The 21092-nt window shown below is 40.8% G+C and overlaps 1 protein-coding gene across 11 annotated transcripts in view; it reads left to right on the top strand.

Moving 5' to 3' along the window:
• Window positions 1-20878, top strand: part of OSBPL1A (oxysterol binding protein like 1A) — a 245337-nt gene extending 224459 nt beyond the window's left edge. For all 11 annotated transcript variants that reach the window (XM_047828148.1, XM_047828145.1, XM_047828146.1 and 8 more), the window contains 9 exons: window positions 809-906; window positions 1864-2046; window positions 9683-9790; window positions 10684-10773; window positions 11010-11136; window positions 13702-13818; window positions 14428-14551; window positions 16084-16174; window positions 19695-20878. In XM_047828148.1, the coding sequence (XP_047684104.1) occupies window positions 809-906; window positions 1864-2046; window positions 9683-9790; window positions 10684-10773; window positions 11010-11136; window positions 13702-13818; window positions 14428-14551; window positions 16084-16174; window positions 19695-19797 (1041 nt within the window). In that variant the 3' untranslated portion in view covers window positions 19798-20878. The remainder of the gene's footprint in view (window positions 1-808; window positions 907-1863; window positions 2047-9682; window positions 9791-10683; window positions 10774-11009; window positions 11137-13701; window positions 13819-14427; window positions 14552-16083; window positions 16175-19694) is intronic.
• Window positions 20879-21092: the final 214 nt, after the last annotated feature.

Genomic DNA, 21092 nt, shown 5'->3' with positions numbered 1-21092 from the left:
CCAGAGTGCCACCACAGTGGGAAGACGAGTGACAATTGGAAGAGAAGCAGAAGGTGGTCCATAACCAAATCGGATGTTGGTGAGCTGTTTCTGAGTCTTCATTTTAGAAAGTAATGTGTTGGGAGAAACAGCTCAACTTTTCTTCTTTCACACTTTCTTATTAGAGTATTTCCGAGAAGGAGTGAACACACACATACATACACAAATATGTATATTTATGCTTATGTGTGTAATTAACTTACACACTATTGTAGATTAAAACAAAAGATAACAAGGAATTGCACTTTGTAATTTTGTTTTGGATAGAAGATGCTTACATGATGTGTACAGATGGATTAGTTACAGGCAGAGCAGAATAGACACATTGTTCTCCAGACAAAGCAATAGCATTCTGAACGGAATCTTTCTGTTCTTTCATTTATATAAATCAGCTTTTCCCAACCTCCTGGGACTTAATACCAATTTGTTTAGTTTTATCTCTTTTTCCCTATCCTCAAATTGTACTTTTAGAAATTTTAAGGGAATTAAAAGTAATTTGGGGTTTGAGAGTTTTTTAAAAGTTCTTGAGTGAATTTGTAGCACTCAGGGTGTTAGAAAAACCATAGCTCAGAATGACTATAGCAGGAGACTCAGTATTTTTCATTTTGAATACACACACTTGCATATTAAGTTGCTAGAGATATATTAAAAATCCAAAGTAATTAAACTCCTCAAAATAATTTTGTAATTATTATCTTCAAGATTTCAGTTCCTTAAAGAATGGGGAGCAAGTGAGGCTATCTTTAACTTCTAATGCTGTGTTCCACAGTGTGTAGCTGCATTTGCTGTATCTGCTGTTGCTTCTCAGTGGGAACGCACTGGAAAGCCTTTCAACCCGCTTCTGGGAGAGACTTACGAATTAGTTCGGTAAAGATCTTTCCTTCACTCTTTGAGATGGGTAGTTGACTTTGTGTGATACATGTAGCTTTTTAGGTGAAGAGGAAAAAAACATATATTTTTTTAACATTACCAACATTTGCATTCCTGGAGCAAGTTAACAATTTTGATGTTTGTTTCTCTTTTAGAGACTATGTCAGAAATGTGGAAACATCCATAAAATGCACCATTATAAAAAGTAATTAAGCGATTTCAATATTACTGATCATGTGGGATTAATTATTCTTTCCTCCTTACATAGATCATGTGATTGGAATTTTTTTAATACCCATATCAAATATAGTAACATAAATGTGTACTGTTGGCATAAAGGCAGTGACACATCTATAGATGCACTTCTGTTTGCCTGTTTCTTGATCCACAATTAAGGAATTCATTTGGCTTTAGTTTTTCTGAATCTTCCCTTTTTGTACAAGTTTGGATACCATTTATTATTTTTTTTAATTTAATTTCTTTTTAATGTTCATTGGTTTTTGAGAGAGAGGATTGAGCCGGGGGAGGGGCAGAGAGAGAGGGAGACACAGATCTGAAGTGGGCACCAGGCTCTGAGCTGTCAGCACAGAGCCCGACGTGGGGCTCGAATCCACAAACCACATGATCATGCCCCGAGCTGAAATTGGACGCTCAACTAACTGAGCCACCCAGGCACCCCAATAGCATTTATTTTCTAAACGTTTGGAAGGGTGGGGACACATTAGATTCCTCTATCCTAGTATCAGTGGAAGAAGTTTAAATTTACATGGCTCATATTGGCAATTCATGCAGGTCACCCAAATTCATGTGTGTGTTCTTTTAATATTTTCAAGTAGCTAGAATCTGCTGCTTTAATACTTTTACATTGCCTTTTGACTGAAACGACAGTGATGTACACATTACATGATAAGAGTTAATTACAGTGTTGCTTTTTTTTTCTTTTTAAATCTCAAGAGATGACCTTGGTTTCAGACTCATCTCGGAGCAGGTCAGCCATCACCCACCCATTAGTGCATTTCATGCTGAAGGATTAAACAACGATTTCATCTTTCATGGCTCGATCTACCCCAAACTGAAGTTCTGGGGCAAGAGTGTAGAAGCAGAACCCAAAGGAACCATCACTTTGGAGCTCCTTGAGTGAGTTGGAATCAAGCCTTTAAACTCTTTTCATGTCTGTCTACACTTACCCACAGACCTGACAGTGTTGTTCTAAAGTTGGAGAAAAAGAAACAGCTTATAAACAGTGTAAATTATCCACTTTCTGTAAAAGAATTGAGAAACAGGGCAATAGCCGTTGTTTTTCAATATAGGTATATATAAAAAGTTTAAGTTAATGTTTGGATCTATTTTAAGATAGAATGGAATCAATTATTCCATGGTAGTTCTTAAGGAAGATGCTTTCTGTACATCATGGTGATGTTTTCTTTATCCATCTTTCAAAATGAATAAAGAAAATGTGGAATATATATACAACGGAATACTACTCAGCGTTGTTGCCATTTGCAACAACGTGGATGGAACTAGACTGTATTATGCTAAGCGAAATAAGTCAAAGACAGGTGTCATATGATTTCAATCATATGTGGAATTTAAGAAACAAAACAGATAAACAGGGGAAAGGAAGGAAAAATACAATAAAAACACAGAGGGAGGCAAACCATAAGAGACTCTTAAAAACAGAGAACAAACTGAGGGTTACTGAAGGAGAGGTGGGTGGGGGGATGGGTTAAATGGGTGACAGGCATAAAGGAGGGCACCTGTTGGGATGAGCACTGGGTGTCATGTGTAAGAGATGCATCACTGTGTTCTACTCCTGAAACCAAGACTACAGTGTATGTTAACTAACTTGAATTCAAATAAAAAAAAAAAAAATCAGTGTTCAAAAAAAAAATTCACTTTGAGAAATATGGAAATAATAATTGTGTGGCCCATCTTAGACATTAGGTAAATTTGAAAGTTCTCTTCTTTTGCAATAGAAAAAAAAAAGATTAGCGTGGAATATCTTTCCATTTATTTGTGTCTTCCCATTTCTTTCATTAATGTTTTGTCGTTTTCAATGTACAGGTCTATCACTTCTTGGCTAAATTTATTCCTAGGTCTTTTATTCTTTTTGATTTAGTTATAAATGGGATTATTTTCTTAATTCCGTGCTCACATTTTATAAGAATTAATACTGTTAATATATCCATACTACACAAAGCAATCCACAGATTCCAGGTAAATCCTATCAAAATTCCAGTGACATTTTTCACAGAAACAGAACAATTTTTCTAAGTGTGTATTTATTTATTTTTGAGAGAAAGAGATCACAAGCTGGGGAGGGGCAGAGAGAGACAGGGAGATGCAGAATCTGAAGCAGGCTCTAGACACCAGGCTGTCAGCACAGAGCCCAATGCAGGGCTTGAACCCACAAACCGTGATATCATGACCTGAGCTGAAGTTGGACTCTCAACCAACTGAGCCACCCAGACACCCCTAGAACAAACAGTTTTAGAATTGGTATGGAACCATAAAAGATCCAGAAGAGCCAAAGCAGTCTTGAGAAAGAAGAACAAAGCTGGAGGCATCACACTTCTTGATTTCAAACTATTTTACAAAGCTATGGTAACTAAAACAGTGTAGTATTGGCATAAAAACATAAAGATAAGACGGATGGAACAGAACAGCCCAGAAATAAATCTATGCCTATATATATCGCCAGTTTATGAAAAAGGAAGCAAGAATATACAATGAGGAAAGGACAGTGTCTTCAGTAAATGATGTTGGGAAAGCTGGACAGCCACATGCAGAAGAATGAAACTGGACAGTTTCTTACACAAGTTAACTCAAAATGGATCAAAGACTTGAATATAAGTCTATAAACTCCCTAGAAGAAAACATAAGTGATGAGGTCCTTGACATCGGTCTTGCTGAAGACTTTTTCAATCTAACATCAAAAGAAAAAGCAAAAAAAAAAAAGTGGGACTACATCAAACAAAAAACCTCTGCATAGCAAAGGAAACCATCAACAAAATGAAAAAGCAACCTACAGAATGGAAGAAAGTATTAGCAAATCATATATATCTGATAAGGGGTTAACATCCAAAATATATAAAGAACTCCTACAACTCAATGGCAAAACAAACAATTTGATTTAAAAATGGGCAGAGTGGACCTGAGTAGATATTTTTCCAAAGAACACACAGAGTTGGCCAACAGGTACATGAAAAAATGCTCTGCACCACTAAGCATTAGGGAAATGCAAATCAAAACCATAGTGAGATACTGTTCCACACCTATTAGAATGACTAGTGTCAAAAAGACTAAAATAACAAGTGTTGGTGAAGATGTGGGGAAAGGGGAACCCTTGTACACTGTTGGTGTGAATACAAACTTGTACAGCCATTCTGGAAAATAGTATGGAGATTCCTCAAATTAAAAACAGAACTACCACATTATCCAGCAATTCTACTTCTGGATATTTACCGAAGAAAATGAAGTGCCTATATTGGAGTGTCCATCCATGGATTAATAAAATGTGGGGTGTATATACACCATATACAACACAATGGAGTATCAGCCATAAAAATAAATGAAATCTTGCCATTTGCACAACATGGATGGACTTTGAGGGCATTATGCTAAGTGAAATAAGTCAAAGACAAATACTATATGAGCTCTGTTACATGTGGAAATAAGTAAGTAAATAAATAAAAATTTACAATAACAAAAAAAAAAAAAGCTCTGGGGTACCTGGGTAGCTCAGTCAGTTGAGTGTCTGACTCTTGATTTTGGCTCGGGTCATGATCTCACAGCGTGTGAGATCAAGCCCTGAGTCACACTCTGTGCTGACTTCACAGAGTCTGCTTGGGATTCTCTCTGCCTCTCCCCAGAAAATGCTTGCATTCTCCCTCTCCCTCCCTCCCTCCGTCTCTCTCTCTCTCAAAAATAATAAATAAACGTTAAAAAAAAAAAAAAAGCTCATACATACAGAAAGCAAATTGGTGGCTACCAATGGTACAAAGTAGGAGATGAAAGAAATGGGTGAACTGTTTTTGTTTTTCACTTAAATAAATTGAATAAATTTTTAAAAGAAAAAAGTTAGATTTAAAATCAAAGGTGGTTCTTCTTTTAGTTAAAATGGAATGAGCACCCTATAGTCTATCTTTTCTACTGATTTTAACTGGTCAGAAGACATAAAGCAACTATCTGAGGACTCTGAAGAGTAAAGAATCACAAACTGGGGAGAGAAATAAGAACCTGAAGACCAATATGGCAGGTTCCTGGTTTTATTCACTCTACCCAACCACTGTCGCCTGGCTTACAGTCAGAGCAGCTCAGACCTTAGAACCAGACAGTGGAGGCAGACAGAAACAGTTTCAGAAGAAGCCATCTGTTTCTGGTTAGAACAGCTAAAAAGAGGCCTTTGCAGGATGTAGAAAGGAGGGAAAATCCTTTTTAGTTTTCTCTCCCAGCCTTGCCCCAGAGCAAGCTCCAGGTCCCACAGCTACATTCCTGGAGTGGCAGCAGCAGCCACAGAAGTACCTAAATCTCGGGAAAGGTCCTCCTTGGCCAGAGGAACTGGATAAAGGCCAAACAGAGCGAGGAGAATCCCTGTTACTTTTTCTCTTTCTTTTCTCTTTGCCCCAGAGGAAGACTCACTTGTGGGAAATGCAAGACAGCAGGAACACTTTAAAACCCCAGCTTGCTAGGCAAAGGCCAGAGGAAAGACTCCTCTGGTATCTACAAGTATGGAGGGAGGAGGGAGATCAAGAAAGGGATCCCATTAAGCAGTGTATGAGTTCCAGGCTCATCCTTAACACTTAGGCATTGCGGTGACCCGAAGTGGCACACCAAAGGCCTTTAGATCTGAACTGCTGTGTGGATCAGTGCCCAAGTCCCCAACTGGCTATTGAGGGGAAATAATAGATCTGAATAGCACTACAAAGGCTACAAAATTAAACTGACACCACAATCAAAGGCAACAGAAACTGGGTTGGGACTTGTGACCTGAAATTATGTTAACAGTACAAACAAAAATCAGTATTCTCTGGAACATTTTAAGGGTGCCCAGAATCACCTATTATTAAAATGTCTAGAATACAATTCCAAAATCATTTGACCTACAAGGAAACAGGAAAATCTCAGTAACTCATGATGGAAAAGACAAACAATAGGCTCTAGCCCCAAGATGAGTCAGGTATTGAAATTCGTATCAAATACTTTAGAGCAGATTTCATAACTGTGCCCCATGAGATAAACATGAACATGCTTAAAATGAATAGGAAGACATTTTAGCAAAGAAATAGAAATATGTCTGGAAATTTTAATACTGAAAGTTATAGTGACAAATACAAAAACTGAGATAGGCTGAATGGAATGAAGCTGATAAAGTATGTCCAGGGTCTGTATGAACACTACACAGTATTGATGAAAACAAAGGATATTTGGGTAACGGAAGATAGACTATTTCAATATATTTGGAAGCCTTGATATAGTTAAGATGTCCATTCTCCCCTAATTGACCAATTAACGATATTAACAATCCAAATAATAAGTCCCAGGATGATTTTTTTGGTATAGAGAAGTTGACCAAAATTTGTATGGAAAGGCAAATAAAAAAAGAATAGTCAAAACAATTTTGAAAAGGAAGAACAATCGATGGCCTCCCATTTCCCAATTTTAAGACTTAACTCTAAAAATCAAGAGATCAAGAAACCGTGGTATTGGCAAGAGGGTAGAGATGTACATCATTGGAACAGGTCAGTTGAGAAATTGACTTATAGAAGTATGGTCAGTTGATTTGTAACAAAGGTGCAAACACAGTTCAGTGAAGGTTAGTCCTTTCTACAAATAGTGTAGAAACAATTTGACATGCGTATTTAAAAAATGAATCTCGGGGCGCCTGGGTGGCTCAGTCGGTTGAGCGTCCAACTTCGGCTCAGGTCATGATCTCGCGGTCTGTGAGTTCGAGCCCCACGTCCGGCTCTGTGCTGACAGCTCAGAGCTTGGAGCCTGCTTCAGATTCTGTGTTTCCCTCTCTCTGCCCCTCCCCCACTCATGCTCTGTCTCTGTCTCTCTCTCTCTCTCTCTCTCTCTCTCTCTCTCTCTGTCAAAAATAAACATTTTAAAAAAAATGAATCTCAATTCCTATCTCCCACCTTATCCAAAAATGAACTCAAAATCATAGATTAAAATGTACAACTGTAAAGCTTTTGGAAGAAAACAAAATCTTTATGGCTTTGGATTAGGCACTGACCTCTTACAGATACATACCAAAGCACAATCTAGAAAAGGCAAAATTGATAAATTAGATTTTTATCAAAATGAAAAACTTTTGTGAAAGACACACTTCAGAAAATGAAGAAGAGAAGCTGTAGATGGGTAAACATTTGCAAATCATATATCCAACAAAGGACCTGTATCCAGGATATATAAAGCATTCTCAAAATTCAGCACTAAGACAATAGAGCAACTCCGTAAGAAATTGGGCAAACAACATGAACAGATACCTCACCAAAAGTATACATAAGTGGCAAACACATGAGAAGATCTCAATTGCCTTAGTCATTAGAGAAATGCAAAGTTATAATCACAGCGAGATACCACTATACATCTATTAGAATGGCTAAAATAAAAATTTTTTAAACAGATAATACCAGCTCCTAACAAGGATTTAGTATAACGAAGTATTGTTGGTGGGAATATAAAGCGGTCTGCCCTGGAGAGCGGTGTGGCAGTTTCTTATAAAGTTAACGATAGGTTTACCGTGCAACTCAACAGTCCCCTCCTATGTATATATCTAGAGGATGAAAATTTATGTTGTCACAAAAACCTGCACACAAATGTTTATAACAACAGTATTAATAACCATGAAAAACTGGACGTTCCTCAAAAAATTAAAAATACAACTACCATACCATCCAGTAATTGCACCACTGGATATTTACCAGAATATAAGCACATGAATTGAAAGGGGTATGTGTACCCCGTGTTTATTGTAGCATTCTGCACAATAGCCAGATTATGGAAGCAGCTCAAGTGTCCATCAGACGAATAGATGAAGAGATGTGTCCAAATTAATGTTATGCAGCCATAAAAAAAGAATGAAATTTTGCCAATTGCAATGACATGGATGCATCTGGAGAGTATAATACTAAGCAAAATAAGCCAGTCAGAGGAAGACAGCTACCATATTATTTCACTCATATATGGAATTTAAAAAACAAAGGAAGAAAAGAAACCAAACAATCAGACTCTTAACCATAGAGTACAAACTGATGGTTACCAGAGGTGGGGGGGTGGGAGCATGGGGGAAACAGGGGAAGGGGATTAAGAGTACACTTATGATGAGCATTGAGGAATATATGGAAGTGCTGAATCACTATACTTTACACCTGAAACTAACATAACACTGCATGTTAACCACACTGGAATTAAACTTTTTAAAATAAATTTAAAAAATAGCAATAATAATTGCTCAAAACTAAAAGCAACCCAAAATCTTTCAGTGAGTGAATGGTTAAATGTGGCACATCCATACAGTGGAATACTACTCAGAAATAACAAATTATTGATACATGGGATTTCAAATGCATCATAACAAATGAATCCCAAGAAGTTGCATAATATATCATGTCCTGTATATGGCATTTGGGGAAAGACAGTGGAGAACAGATGCACTGTATAAGGATGAGGGATGAATTAGGGATTCAGGAATTAGGTAGAGGGGAGACCTTGACGATACGAGGGGCATGAGTGAATTTGGGAGGCTGTGACTGATCTATGTTCCGATTGTGGTGGTTACAAAGGTCTATCCATGCATTAAAGCTCCTAGAATAATATGCCAGCAAAAGTGAATTTTGCTGTTTGTAAATGAAAAATACATGTAAAAAACACAAACGTATGAAGATGTGAAACAAATGTTATCAAAAGGAAAGGATGTGTAAAATTGTGCTTATTGACATAAGTTTTTCTCTTTGGTGAGCTGGAAGGTACTCTTCTGGTTAGTCGTAAATAGACCTTCATTTTTATTTCCCAACTCCAATTTTTTTTTTTAATGTTCTCACCAAACTTTTGAATGCCTAAGATGAGGACAGGCATACATAGGAGGTATTGAAGGCCTGATTCCAGACTACTGCAGTAAAGCAAGTCGGATGAATTTTCTGGTTTCCCAGTGCATTTGGAACTTATGTGAGGTCTATATTATAGTCTTATTAAAGTGTACAGTAGCATTATATCTAAAAAAAAAAAAATCCAAATACATCTTAATATCTTACTGCTAAAAATGCTAGCTGTTTGAGCTTTCAGTGAGTCATAATCACAGATCACCATAACATATATAGCAATAAATGAAAAACTTTGAAATACCGTAAGAATTGCCAAAATGTGACCCAGAGACATGAAGTGAGCAAGTGCTATTGTAAAAATTATGCCAATAGACTTGCTCAATGCCCGGTGCCACAAACCTTCAATTTGAAGAAGAAAAAAAAAAAAAAAACCGCAGTATCTGCCAAGTACAATAAAACAAGATACACTGGTATATACATAGTTTATTTGGAGTTCGGTGAAAGTTTAGGTTTTTCTCTTAAGCTTCTATATCCTTTTAAGAAACAACAAGAGTAGTTAGACAATAACCCATTTTATTGTGAGTTTACATCAATAGAGGTTTCAAAGTCTTAGAGCTTAGTTATCTCCAGCTGTCTGATTTGTTATCCTGAGTCACACTTTTGAGACTTTTTAAACAAAGTAACACTTCTCATTTATTTTTCTGGGCTTTGGGTTTTTTTTTTAGACACAGTGAAGCATACACATGGACAAATCCTACCTGCTGCGTACATAACATCATCGTGGGTAAACTCTGGATTGAGCAGTACGGCAATGTGGAAATCACAAACCACAAGTAAGACGCTTTAGGGGGCTTATGTATCCCTTCAACTGTCATCACCCCGTTCCGGTGGGGGTCTTTGTTTTTTTCAAAAGCTCTAGTAGAGCCTGATGATAATTTAAGAACCAGGCAGTTCGACCCTTGGGTAAATAGAAGCCCATCCATTTAATGATTGCAAGTTTCTGACCAGGGATGACTGGGCGAACTCTGAGCTTTTACAGATGAAATTGTAATTTCATCCTCAGTTCATTTTGCTTATAGTGCTTAGTTTGTATTATTTGCAGAGGAGGTGGTGTGAGGGGAACAGGAAAGTTAAAAAGAGCTGGGTTCAAAGCCTACTTTGTGACCTTAGGCAAGTATCTTACTCAGCTCAGGCTGCTCTAACAGACTGCCACGCAAACCAGCTGGCTTAAACAGTAGAAATTTATTTCTCACAGTTCTGGAGGCTAAGAAGTCCAAGATCAGGATGCTGACAGCTTTGATGTCTGGTGCAGGCTTTCTCCCTGGTTCGCAGGGGCCATCTCCTCGTATCCTGACATAGTGGACACAGCTCATGTCTCGTGTCTTTTAAAAGGGCACTAATTTCATTTGTGAGGACTCCACCCTCATGACTGAATTACCTCCAGAGACCGTCACTTTGGGAGTTAGGGCTTTGACATGTGAATTTGGGGAGACACAGACATTGACTCCATAGCAGCACATCTCTTGTTCTTTATTAACCCTGCTCACCTTTCTTAATGGTGGGTCCAGTACTAATTGAGGATTAGTCGTAACAACCACTGTGTGGAGCCTGACATGTGTTAGAAAATCAGTAAACAGCAACTGCTTTAGAAAGGTCACCTTCCTCATTATTCTCTACTGCTGCTTCTGTGGTAAATGGTCATCTGAGCTTAATATCTTCTTCACAGGACTGGGGACAAATGTGTGTTGAATTTTAAGCCATGCGGCCTTTTTGGTAAGGAATTACATAAAGTCGAAGGCTACATTCAAGATAAAAGGTAAAGTGTCCATTTTAGGTGTTGGGTAGTATAGATGTCATTTGCTAAATAAAACGTCAGTATTAAAATCTGCCATAACCTAGGAAACAAACATTTCAGTGAGTTGAAAATTTTTTCTTCTACAAGGAAAGGTCTGTTTCTTTAAAGAATCTGATTCATAATCATTTTCATGATAAGATTCAGTTACAGCAAAACACGGCTTTAATTGTTGGCTGAATATGAATGTCTCTCGACAGCAAGAAGAGGCTCTGTGCCCTCTATGGGAAGTGGACCGAGTGTTTGTACAGTGTGGACCCCGCCACTTTTGATGCTTACAAAAAAAACGACAAGAAAAATACTGAAGAGAAGAAAAACAGCAAACAGGTGAACATGCTGTAAGGTGGTACCGGAGGAATCCCTGGGCTTTTGGATTTGTACTAATCGTTCTGGAGGCGGCCCGTTATTGGGTCACAGTGTGCTCTTTTTTTTTCTGGTTGTTAACGCGTGTAATTTTTCTCCTCGGATCTTCTTTGTTTAATTGAGGTAGAGTTGACAGACATCCTTGCATCTTTTGAATGAACAGATAACCTGCCCCAGTAGCAACTGTGCGGCATAAGCTTCATGGAGTACGGCCGTGTGCTACTCTTGTGGCTGTGTGAGGTTATGCGTGAGGCGTTGATTACTCGAATTCACATAGCTTTGGAAAGTGGGAGTTCATCTTGGGACGGATGTTCCTTTCCTTCTTTCTGTTTATGTGCGTTAGAAGTTGAGATCAGGGGCGCCTGGGTGGCTCAGTCGGTCAAGCGTCGACTCTTGGTTTCGGCTCAGGTCATGAGCTCACAGTCTGTGTGTTCAAGCCCCGCGTTGGGCTCTGTGCTGGTTGCACGGCTCCTTGCCCCTCCGTTGCTTGAGTGCACTTGCTCTCTCACTCTCTCAAAAAATAAACATAAAAATTTTTTCTAAAAAGGAAGTTGAGGTCACTTGAATGTTTAAAATTTCCTCCAAAATTATTTCCTACGTTTTCCTGCCTGTTAGCAGTTTTGTTGCTCTCGCTCTTGCATGTGCGCGCGCGCGCTCTCTCTCTCTCTCTCTCTCTCTCTCTCTCTCTCTCTCTCTCTCTCTCTCGTCTAAACCACTGAAGTTAAGACCAGTGCAGTTAAGGGAGTCATTCCCCACTCACCTTTCTTCCTCATGAGACTGTTCATTTCCCACATGGAGGGCCCAAGGAGGCTCTCGTGTTCGGCGCGCTCCTGTTCCTTTCCTTCAGGCAGAGGAGCAGAGGGCTAAAGAAAGAGTGCATGTGTTCCGACAGGAGATATTTGAGGACTGGTTGCTTTCCGGGAGCCGGCAGGGTAGTTAAGAGCACAAGCTCTGGGTAGAAACCCTCCCCAGCACCGAGGAGTGGGTAGAGTCAGGTTTCGTGCCTTCTCCCTGGCCTTCATTTGTGAAACGGGGATACTACTGGTACCTGCTTTGTCAGGTGAGTTGACGACTGCTGGAAAGGGCTCGGAGTAATACCCGCTCATAGTCAAGACCACTAAATACCAAGGTCCCTCTGCTCAGAGCACATGGGCATGCCAGGGGCCCAGCACCAGCAAGCAGGCAGGCTCCCTGGCTCCCCTCGCGGGAACCTCGTGCTTGTGAAAGTTAAGAAGCCCCAATCCTCCTCAAAAATAGGTGTAGTTTTTAGTGAGTTTCTTTGTAATTGAGTTAACCATGGTCCTGAGGCAGAAGGAGTTTTATTAAAATGTCCCGGCATGCCGCTCTGCTGTGGCTTTGACTCTTCTCTTTCTACCTCCCTGCATCTCCGGGCACTGTTCTGCTCTCCTCCTCACACCCCACGTCTGTCCCGCCTGCCTTTCCTTCCTTCTGGGAGATGTGCTGATGCTTCTCCGCAGCTGTTACAGGACCGAGGGGGCCAGAGAAGGAAATGCTCCAGGACACCGGGAGCCCTGGCGGCCACTCGGGCCAGTACGAAGCCACTTGGCAAAGACACGCACTTGCCAACGTACGTGGCATCCACCCCTCCTTTACGGAGTTGGGGCAGAGGACCACGGACATTGGCAGCATCCCAGAAGATGTCCCTCATGTCCCGTGAATCCTGCCAGTCTTTGTAGATCAGTGCCCTTGGAGAGAGAGATTACTCTCACCCACTCGTGCCTTGTCCACTTCCCCTTCCTGTGTGCACGGAGCTGCTGCAGGCCCATGTACCTGAGCACATTCAGGTGCCAGGGCAAGTTTGTCGTCATCGGTGCTGTCGCCTCCCTGCTGCTGTTTTGTAAGCCGTATGTTCGCTGAAGTATCTCGGTGACTGTGTGACACTGAGGGTATTACCTAACCTTCCAAAGGCATGAAGGCCGTGTACCTACAGAGCTGCGGAGCTCCTGTGTCCTTATAGGTTTATTATGGAAGGATCAGCACCTCGAGAGCTTCTGGCATGGTCTGCCCGTGCGGGATAGCCAGAGGAATCGTTCGTTTCCTCATTAGCCTAACATCTGTTTAAATTCTCTTTTTATTGAATGCTTTTAGGATCCCTACTGGTTTTGTGTCTTTGATCCATTTTAGTTAACTGCCCCAAGAATTTAACCTTTTCTTATTCTCATAATGCTCCAGTAAATATTCCAGCAAGTTACTTTTCTTTAAAAAAAAAAAAAAAAAATTAAAAAAGCTTTAGGAAGAATAAGACACTATAGTAAAGAGTGCTGATGAGAGTAGTGCTACCTTAGCGCACATGACACTAGCTGGCACAGCACACACAAAGCTCAGGGCCTCCTAGCCCCTGGTCAGCAAGTGTTTGTGGACTCCCTGCACCGCTGGAGAGAGTCCCGGCTCCCCTGTCCCCCCACCCCCCGCACCGCTCACTCTATGCGGGAAACCGTGGTTATTTTACAATTTGTAAGTGTACTGTTGTAAAACGTTTTAATTTTGTCCATCGGTTGGCTCTTCTAGATGAGCACTTCTGAGGAGTCGGACGAGATGCCAATGCCAGATTCTGAAAGTGTGTTTGTGATCCCTGGAAGTGTTCTCCTGTGGCGAATAGCCCCACGGCCTCCAAACTCTGCCCAGGTGAGACGGGGCTGCTTCTGTTCAGTGCCGAGAGCGCGCCTTCCAGGCACGTGCAGGGCCAGCCCAGCCAGACCACAGAAGGGTGCGGCCTGTCGCCCCAGTGCTCCTCAGCCATCCCTCTGCTGGCTTCTGTCTGCCAGTTTCCCTTGTCAGCTGAGACTCTGCGTTCATGCCGTCCGTCCCTTCTGGGGTCTGGCTGGGAAGATGTCGGGGTGGAACTCTTGGGAGCTTCTTTAACGATAACTCAGGAGTAAGACTGGCTCTCGTCAAATACAGGGTGGTACAAATACTTCAGTAGTAAGCCCCCAGATCCAGCGAGTTATGATTTTAATGAAGTAAAAAGAACATCAATGTGGCTTATAGTTCAAGTTGACAGTGATGGAGGATATTCATCGTGTGCAGCCTGCGTGGGGACGTGGGGATCTCTCTGGGACAGACACCCCAGGTGGGGCAGACTTGAGTGAAAATGCTGAAGACAAGTGGTCAAGAAGGCAGGCCATCATTACTGCAGACTCAGGGAGTCACTGTCAAGTCATTCTGTCTTCAGGGGCTTTCGGGTTGCAGTACGCCTTGCTGCATGTTAATTTGAACATTTTTGCTGCTTTTCAGATGTATAACTTTACTAGCTTTGCAATGGTTTTGAATGAAGTAGACAAGGAAATGGAGAGCGTGATTCCTAAGACAGACTGCAGGTTACGGCCTGACATCAGAGCCATGGAGAATGGAGAAATAGGTAACGAGTGTCTGGTGGTGAAATGGTGTAGATAGATGTGGGGGAGGGGGTCGTGTGATCAGTAGCATCATTGTGATGGTATGAGCATTTTTAGTCTGAATTCAATATAAATTCAGTAGCTTTCATTTAAAATTTGGAAATCTGAGGTAGACTTTAGTAGCTTAGATTCATTATTTCTGATCCTCCCTAATGGTTTAATATTCTACATATGGCCAGAGGCATGTCTTAAATGTCAGAGGGGAATTTGAGAAAATAATAGCATCATTATCAACTTTAAACTATATTCTAATTATTTCACTGTATGTTTAAAAACCCAAATAATACCTCGTGAGCCTCAAAGAAGAGCGTGGCCTCAGTTAATTACAACATTTTTACCTGATGTTAAATCTGTTCTAAATCAGTGGTTCTTAAAAGGGAAGCATTCCCCCCCCCCCGGAGGACGTGCGGCAGTGTCCGGAGAGTTTGTCACATCTGGGGAACTGCTGCTGGCATCTAGTGGCTAGAAGCTGGGGATGCTGCCAGAGGTCCTGCAGCTCACAGGACGCCCCACAAGCACCCTGGCAGTGTGATGATGTGTCGGGGACACTAGGGTTCAGAAGCCCTGTTCTAACCACATGCCCTAATGCTGTCCTTGAATGATCAGTGAGACAGGATTTTTGAAAATTGTTTGAATTTCTTATGATAGAATCTGAAGCTCTGTGAGGTCTCACCAAGGATTAAGAAAATTTCACATTGATTAGTTTTTCCACCCAATTTTCCATTGAAGCTTTTGAACATAATTATTTTGGCCTTAAGAATAAGCAGGTTCTTGGGGCGCCTGGGTGGCTCAGTTGGTTGGGCATCCGACTTCGGCTCAGGTCATGATCTCATGGTCCGTGGGTTCGAGCCCCGCATCGGGGTCTGTGCTGACAGCTCAGAGCCTGGAGCCTGTTTCAGATTCTGTGCCTCCCTCTTTCTCTGACCCTCCCCTGTTCATGCTCTTTCTCTCTCTCTCTCTCTGTCTCAAAAATAAATAAATGTTAAAAAAAATGTTTTTAAAAAGAATAAGCAGGTTCTTTTTTTTTTTTTTTTATGTTTATTTATATTTGAGAGAGAGACAGAGTGCGAGCGGGGGAAGGACAGAGAGAGAGGGAGACACAGAATCCAAAGCAGGCTCCAGGCTCTGACCTGTCAGCACAGAGCCTGACGTGGGGCTTGAACTCACAGATGGTGAGATCATGGCCTGAGCCGAAGTCGGACACTCAACCGACTGAGCCACCTGGATGCCCCAAGATTAGCAGGTTCTTTTGGTAAATGAAGAAGCTGTTCAGGACTAGACTATAGAAAGAGATGACTGGGCCTTGAGTGACCCCTCTGCCTCTCACTACCTTGGGTGTGTGTGAAAATTTTAACGTAATGTTTGTTTTCTAATAAGACAGAGATCGTGCGAATACATGTAGATGGTGCTTGTCCAAAACGTCACTGTGCTTAGTACTGTGCCCGGCAGGCTCTACCTGGAGAATAACGGTTTTCCATTAATGTTCATACCTTAGATCAAGCTAGTGAAGAAAAAAAACGACTTGAGGAAAAACAAAGAGCAGCCCGCAAAAACAGGTCCAAGTCGGAGGAGGACTGGAAGACGAGGTGCGTGTGGGGCACCCCAGGCTGTTGTGGGGGGTGGGGCACTCAGATGCAGATCTGCTAAGCGAGGCCTGACACAAGCCCTGCCAGTGTTCCCAGGTGTGAGAGAAAAGCGGCAAGACTTGCATGTGTGACACAGGAAAGGGACTATCTGGAAATTAAGGTTACAGTATTGCCACACAGTTAACTGGAGGTGAGTCGTTTAAGCCAACCGTCTGCCTTCCTTGTCTGGCCACGTCCTGCCCTTTTCATTATTGTAAGAGGGAAGGTAAAATCTGGAATTAACAGATTTTGGCATGAAAGTAGGTTTGGAGCTATTTTCTTATAGTACACGTGAGTAAACGTACAGGGCCGTTTGCTTATATGTTTATCATGTGTCCAAGATATTTAGACAGTGCCTTTATTCTTCCAGACACAAGGGATTAGACATGTACCAGAAATACAATATGTATAAAGTAACCTTGGATTCCATTCAGAAATAGAAAGTGGCCATAAAATTTCTAAGTTTTGAACTTTTTTTTTTAAAGAGGAGTTTTCAGAGTCCCTGTATTGAGTAATAGAATCACTTGGAAACAGGAATAGAATAAAAACATTTTCTACGTATGTATCACATGATAGAAACCATTGTCCCATAACTCAAAGTTATTAAATGAGTTGCAGAGCAAATATGGGAGTACTTTTGCAAGCATTTCAGTAGACATTGGTAGCCCTTTTGCATCTGAGAAATAGATAATTATTAGAACTAGAAATGACCTTAGATTTCATCCAGTCTAAGTGTTTTTGGACGTGGTTAGCATAAAAAGCTTTTTTGCCAATGAATGCATAAAGAATCTCCAAATACAGAATGTGTGGAACCAGAGCTGCGGTGGTCGGGTGAGGAGTAGGGGCAGGACCTTGGCCACCCCTCACCTTCTCCCACCCTGTACGTTCCCCAGCTCCCTAAAACTCCGTGGAATACAGTTTGGAAAGTGGCCCAGAAATCCCTTTGTTGTTCAGAGGAAAACAAATGCTGGTGTATTTCATTTAGGGGACTTGCTCACGGCACACCGCTAGTGAGCCGCAGGCCTGTGATTAGAACCCTCCACCTTCATTAATCCTTAAGGAAAAGTTACATTGCTTTCCTGTGATCCCTTTTGAAAAGACTTGACTCATTTTATCATAAGTTCTAGTCTCTTTTTGCAGAAAACCCCACTTTTGTACTATATTTCTCATTATTATCTCCTTTATTTTTCTGGTCGTGTTTTCAGGTGTACAATGTAAGCGAAAAGTCCACTAAGAATTTTTACTGTCAAAGTCGTAGCATTCAGAAAGTAATGAGCTTTAAATAGCTCTGTAGTCGCCTGAAAATAAAACGAGGGGCCGCGTTTGTGGGCTACAATTTGACGCCTTTCTACCACACTGTCTCTTAGCATCAGTAGTACTTATATGAATGTACCTCTTTAAAATGATCCTACCGACCCTTTGTCCAAAGAATATGTGCTTTGAGCTCTTTTTTAGTGGAGGTGGGAAGAGTGCACACTCACGGACTTGACTCTTCTCAGGATTGACGATGTGTGTTGGAAAGGCGTGGTTCAGTTTGACTAGGGTAGGATGGGGCAGAACAGTTTATAAAGGAACATTCTCTGCTGGGTTAGAGCTAACTAGCCTTCAGACTTATCAAACCCGGAAACTTATTAAAATCCGTCTCAAATCCCTCCGCACTAAAAGCTGGCATTCCTGCTAATACTGGTTTCACTCGAAGAGAGGATAGGCTCCCAAATTTTTGGCTGTCAACTATGGCCCCTGCTTTTGAAAAGGCCTGCTTATAATCGTGACCTATTTTCCTAGAGGAAATCAGTGTGGTACAGGGAGGAGGTAGAGGGACCCGTGAGAGAGGATTTTTAAGAGGAGGGAGGCGGGTGATGAGGCCAAAAAAATTGATGAGGCTGTCTCCCTGATCATCTGAGCATCATGCAGAATTCACATTTTATAGAATGCTATGTTCCTGATTCAGACCTGCAGACTCCAAAATACTAAAAGCACAGAAATCTTACCTTCCTCTTCCCATGTGACCTGTGCCTAAAATGTGTGAGTTTAGGACAAATTAACTGGACTTTGTGGTCTCTGTGTGTGAGCAGAGGTTTCCAGACACAAGTGCTCAAAATTAGAGCTAGCGGTTGAGGGGGAGACTCTAATCCCATGCATTAGACCGTCGACTCTGAGGTGTGCTCATCTCCAGTGTGGCGTTCGGACCCCGTCCAAGAGCAGGCAGGCTCTAAGGGGAGCTTGCAGTCCTGGTCTTCAGAGAACTGGGCTTACCCCATGGCACTGTGGCCTGAGGCTTGGATTAGTTTTTAAATTATTTTTTACTTGATTTGGATTTTCCTGCTTTTCTGAAGTGCTTGACTTTGCTAAGCCTAACTGCAAAAGTGCTTTTACTGCTTGGACTTTTGAGACCAAAAGGTGTGTAACTATATACTTCATACTGTTAGAATTTTGTGACTTTGATCAAATAACAGGTTTTTAAATTATATTTCCAGTCTGCTTAACTTAACCAAATCAGATCTATCTTGATCATTTAAAGTAGACTCAAATTTTCTAAGTAGGAAAAAGTCCCAAAAACTGAATAGAGAATTTAGATATTAATATTCTAGAAAATGTGGTCTAATGCACATTTACTTTGTGGTCCTCCAAGGAATCTGCCTAATCTGAAGCAGTCTTTTCTCTTAGAGTATTTTGTGCTACTGTAGGGATAATAGGGACATTTGAGACTTACCCAACACATGTAACTTCATTTTGTTAAAAAAAATTTTTTTAATGTGACACAAATTTGTGAACCTTTTGAGCATAGCAAGTACCTGAAGAACGCTGGGGCTATCGGAAACAGTGATGTGATGTTTTTTAAAGGGTAAGAAAATGATTAGGGCATCTCTGTGCAGAACTAGAAAAGACAGATACGGATGTTAACCGCTAGATGCAACCTAAGAATTCGTATTAGCCTGGAGAAAATGGAGACCTAGGAAGGTGAGGACTAGTCTCAGCAGATTAGGTGTGGCACAGTAGATTGGAAAGATCATGGTCTTTAAAATCAGACTTCTCTGACATTCCACTTCTGCTTTGAGTTTACGGGGCATCAACTCTGAAGCCAGTAGCTTACCTGTTATTCTGGTATGTTGCCAAAGTTCATAAAAGTTCGTTTCCTTGTCCTAATTCCTTAAACCTTAAAAAAAAAAAAAAGCCTCCTGGTGGAAGATAATGTGGCTAGAGAGTGAACAATTAGACAAATAGTATTGTTCTTATCCTACCAGACAGAAGATCCTCCTTCTGTTGAGTACTCTTGCTGAATGCTGTGAAAAGACTCACGAACTTTTTGTATGGTATCATCATATCTTTTGGACTCCTACTCTCTATAGTATATAGGCAGTCTCTAAAAACAATAGGACTTCTTTAAAAGTCTCTTTGGAAATCCGTAACTCAGGGCGAAGTGGCAGGTACCTTGTGATTTCAGCTTCCCCCATCAATCTTGTGCTTTCTTTTTAAACAGGTGGTTCCATCAAGGTCCTAATCCCTACAATGGAGCACAGGACTGGCTTTACTCGGGCAGCTACTGGGACAGAAACTACTTCAATTTGCCTGACATTTATTAAAATGCACACAAGTCAGGGTGTTTGGCTAATCTATAAATAAGTCTTAAACCTATGTTTTTAAATTTTTTCCTTGGTTTCTACTCATCTTTTAAAAAAAGAAAAAACCTGCTCTGAGATAACTTGCATTTCACTCAACAAAAGTAGGGCATGAGGTGATATTGGTGAGGAAAGTCAGGAAAAATGGGTAATTTTGCTATCCAAACTTACTTCTTTGGAACACTGTTTTAGAGAGGTAAGAGAAACTGTGTGGAGAAAATGCTTTTTATGGTTGCTGTTGCCATATCTACTGAAAGTTTATACCCAACTGTAACTTTAGCTTTATGGAATTATATAGTAGTCCCAAATCAAGTTATTTTCAATATTTTTATGCTGTCATGCTTGAATGTTTTAGATGTGACTTTGAAATGTTTAGAACTCTTCTATACAATGTTAATGTGCTCAAATGTAGAGAAGGTTATGTCATTGTGTAAAGACTACGTTAAAAAGATGGCTTTTCTTCGTACTAATCCTCTCAATTTTACCTCTTCCCACTTCCAAAAAGAAAAACTTGTTCCTGATTTGAAAATTCTAAAAAATTAAACTGGAAAAGGTATTTTAGTGCTCTGAATTTACTTTTACAATTTTCTGTAATCATGGTCCTTAGAATTAAAAGGTGTTTGAATTGAAAATTCATATAAAATCTAGTTCACAAAAATGCCCTAGAAATAGATTCTAATCACCATCATTACATAATGACAAACCTTTATAAATGCTTCAACTTTTGTGGCAAAGGCCACCTGAGACGTGAAGTTGCACTCATGTATTATAAGTACCAAACTATACAATAGGGGGTCTTGTGCATTGCGAGTACGTAAGGCCCCCGTGTACTTAAAATCTGTATGGAGACCTACTATACAGTAGCTTTGCCCCTTTCATTGGGGTACATTAATCTAATGGTATTTATCCACCCAACCCCGGACTGAGATCTTGCTCCAAGGGGCTTTAGGTAGCTGCCAGTAAATTATTTTAATTGCTGTCTTGAAGTTAACAAGTGTTACAATGAAATAATCTACCTGATGCTAAATAAAGGCTTTAGAATGTTCCCCAAAAGTGTGGTTTCTTAAACTTTCAAATATACTGATATTGGCAATTGGTAGGATCCTAAATTATCAAGTGCCCGTGCACAGAGCCCTCGTGGTCCTGCCGTCCGCGGGGCCACAGAGCTAACCAGCACAGACTCAGGAGGCAGTCAGCACTGGGGAGTGTTATCTGGGTCAATACAGTATTACACTGAGGTGCCCCCTGTATTCCCCTGG

This window comes from Prionailurus viverrinus, chromosome D3, assembly GCF_022837055.1.
Source record: "Prionailurus viverrinus isolate Anna chromosome D3, UM_Priviv_1.0, whole genome shotgun sequence".
NCBI lineage: Eukaryota > Metazoa > Chordata > Mammalia > Carnivora > Felidae > Prionailurus > Prionailurus viverrinus.
This window is presented reverse-complemented; position numbering and strand designations above follow the sequence as displayed.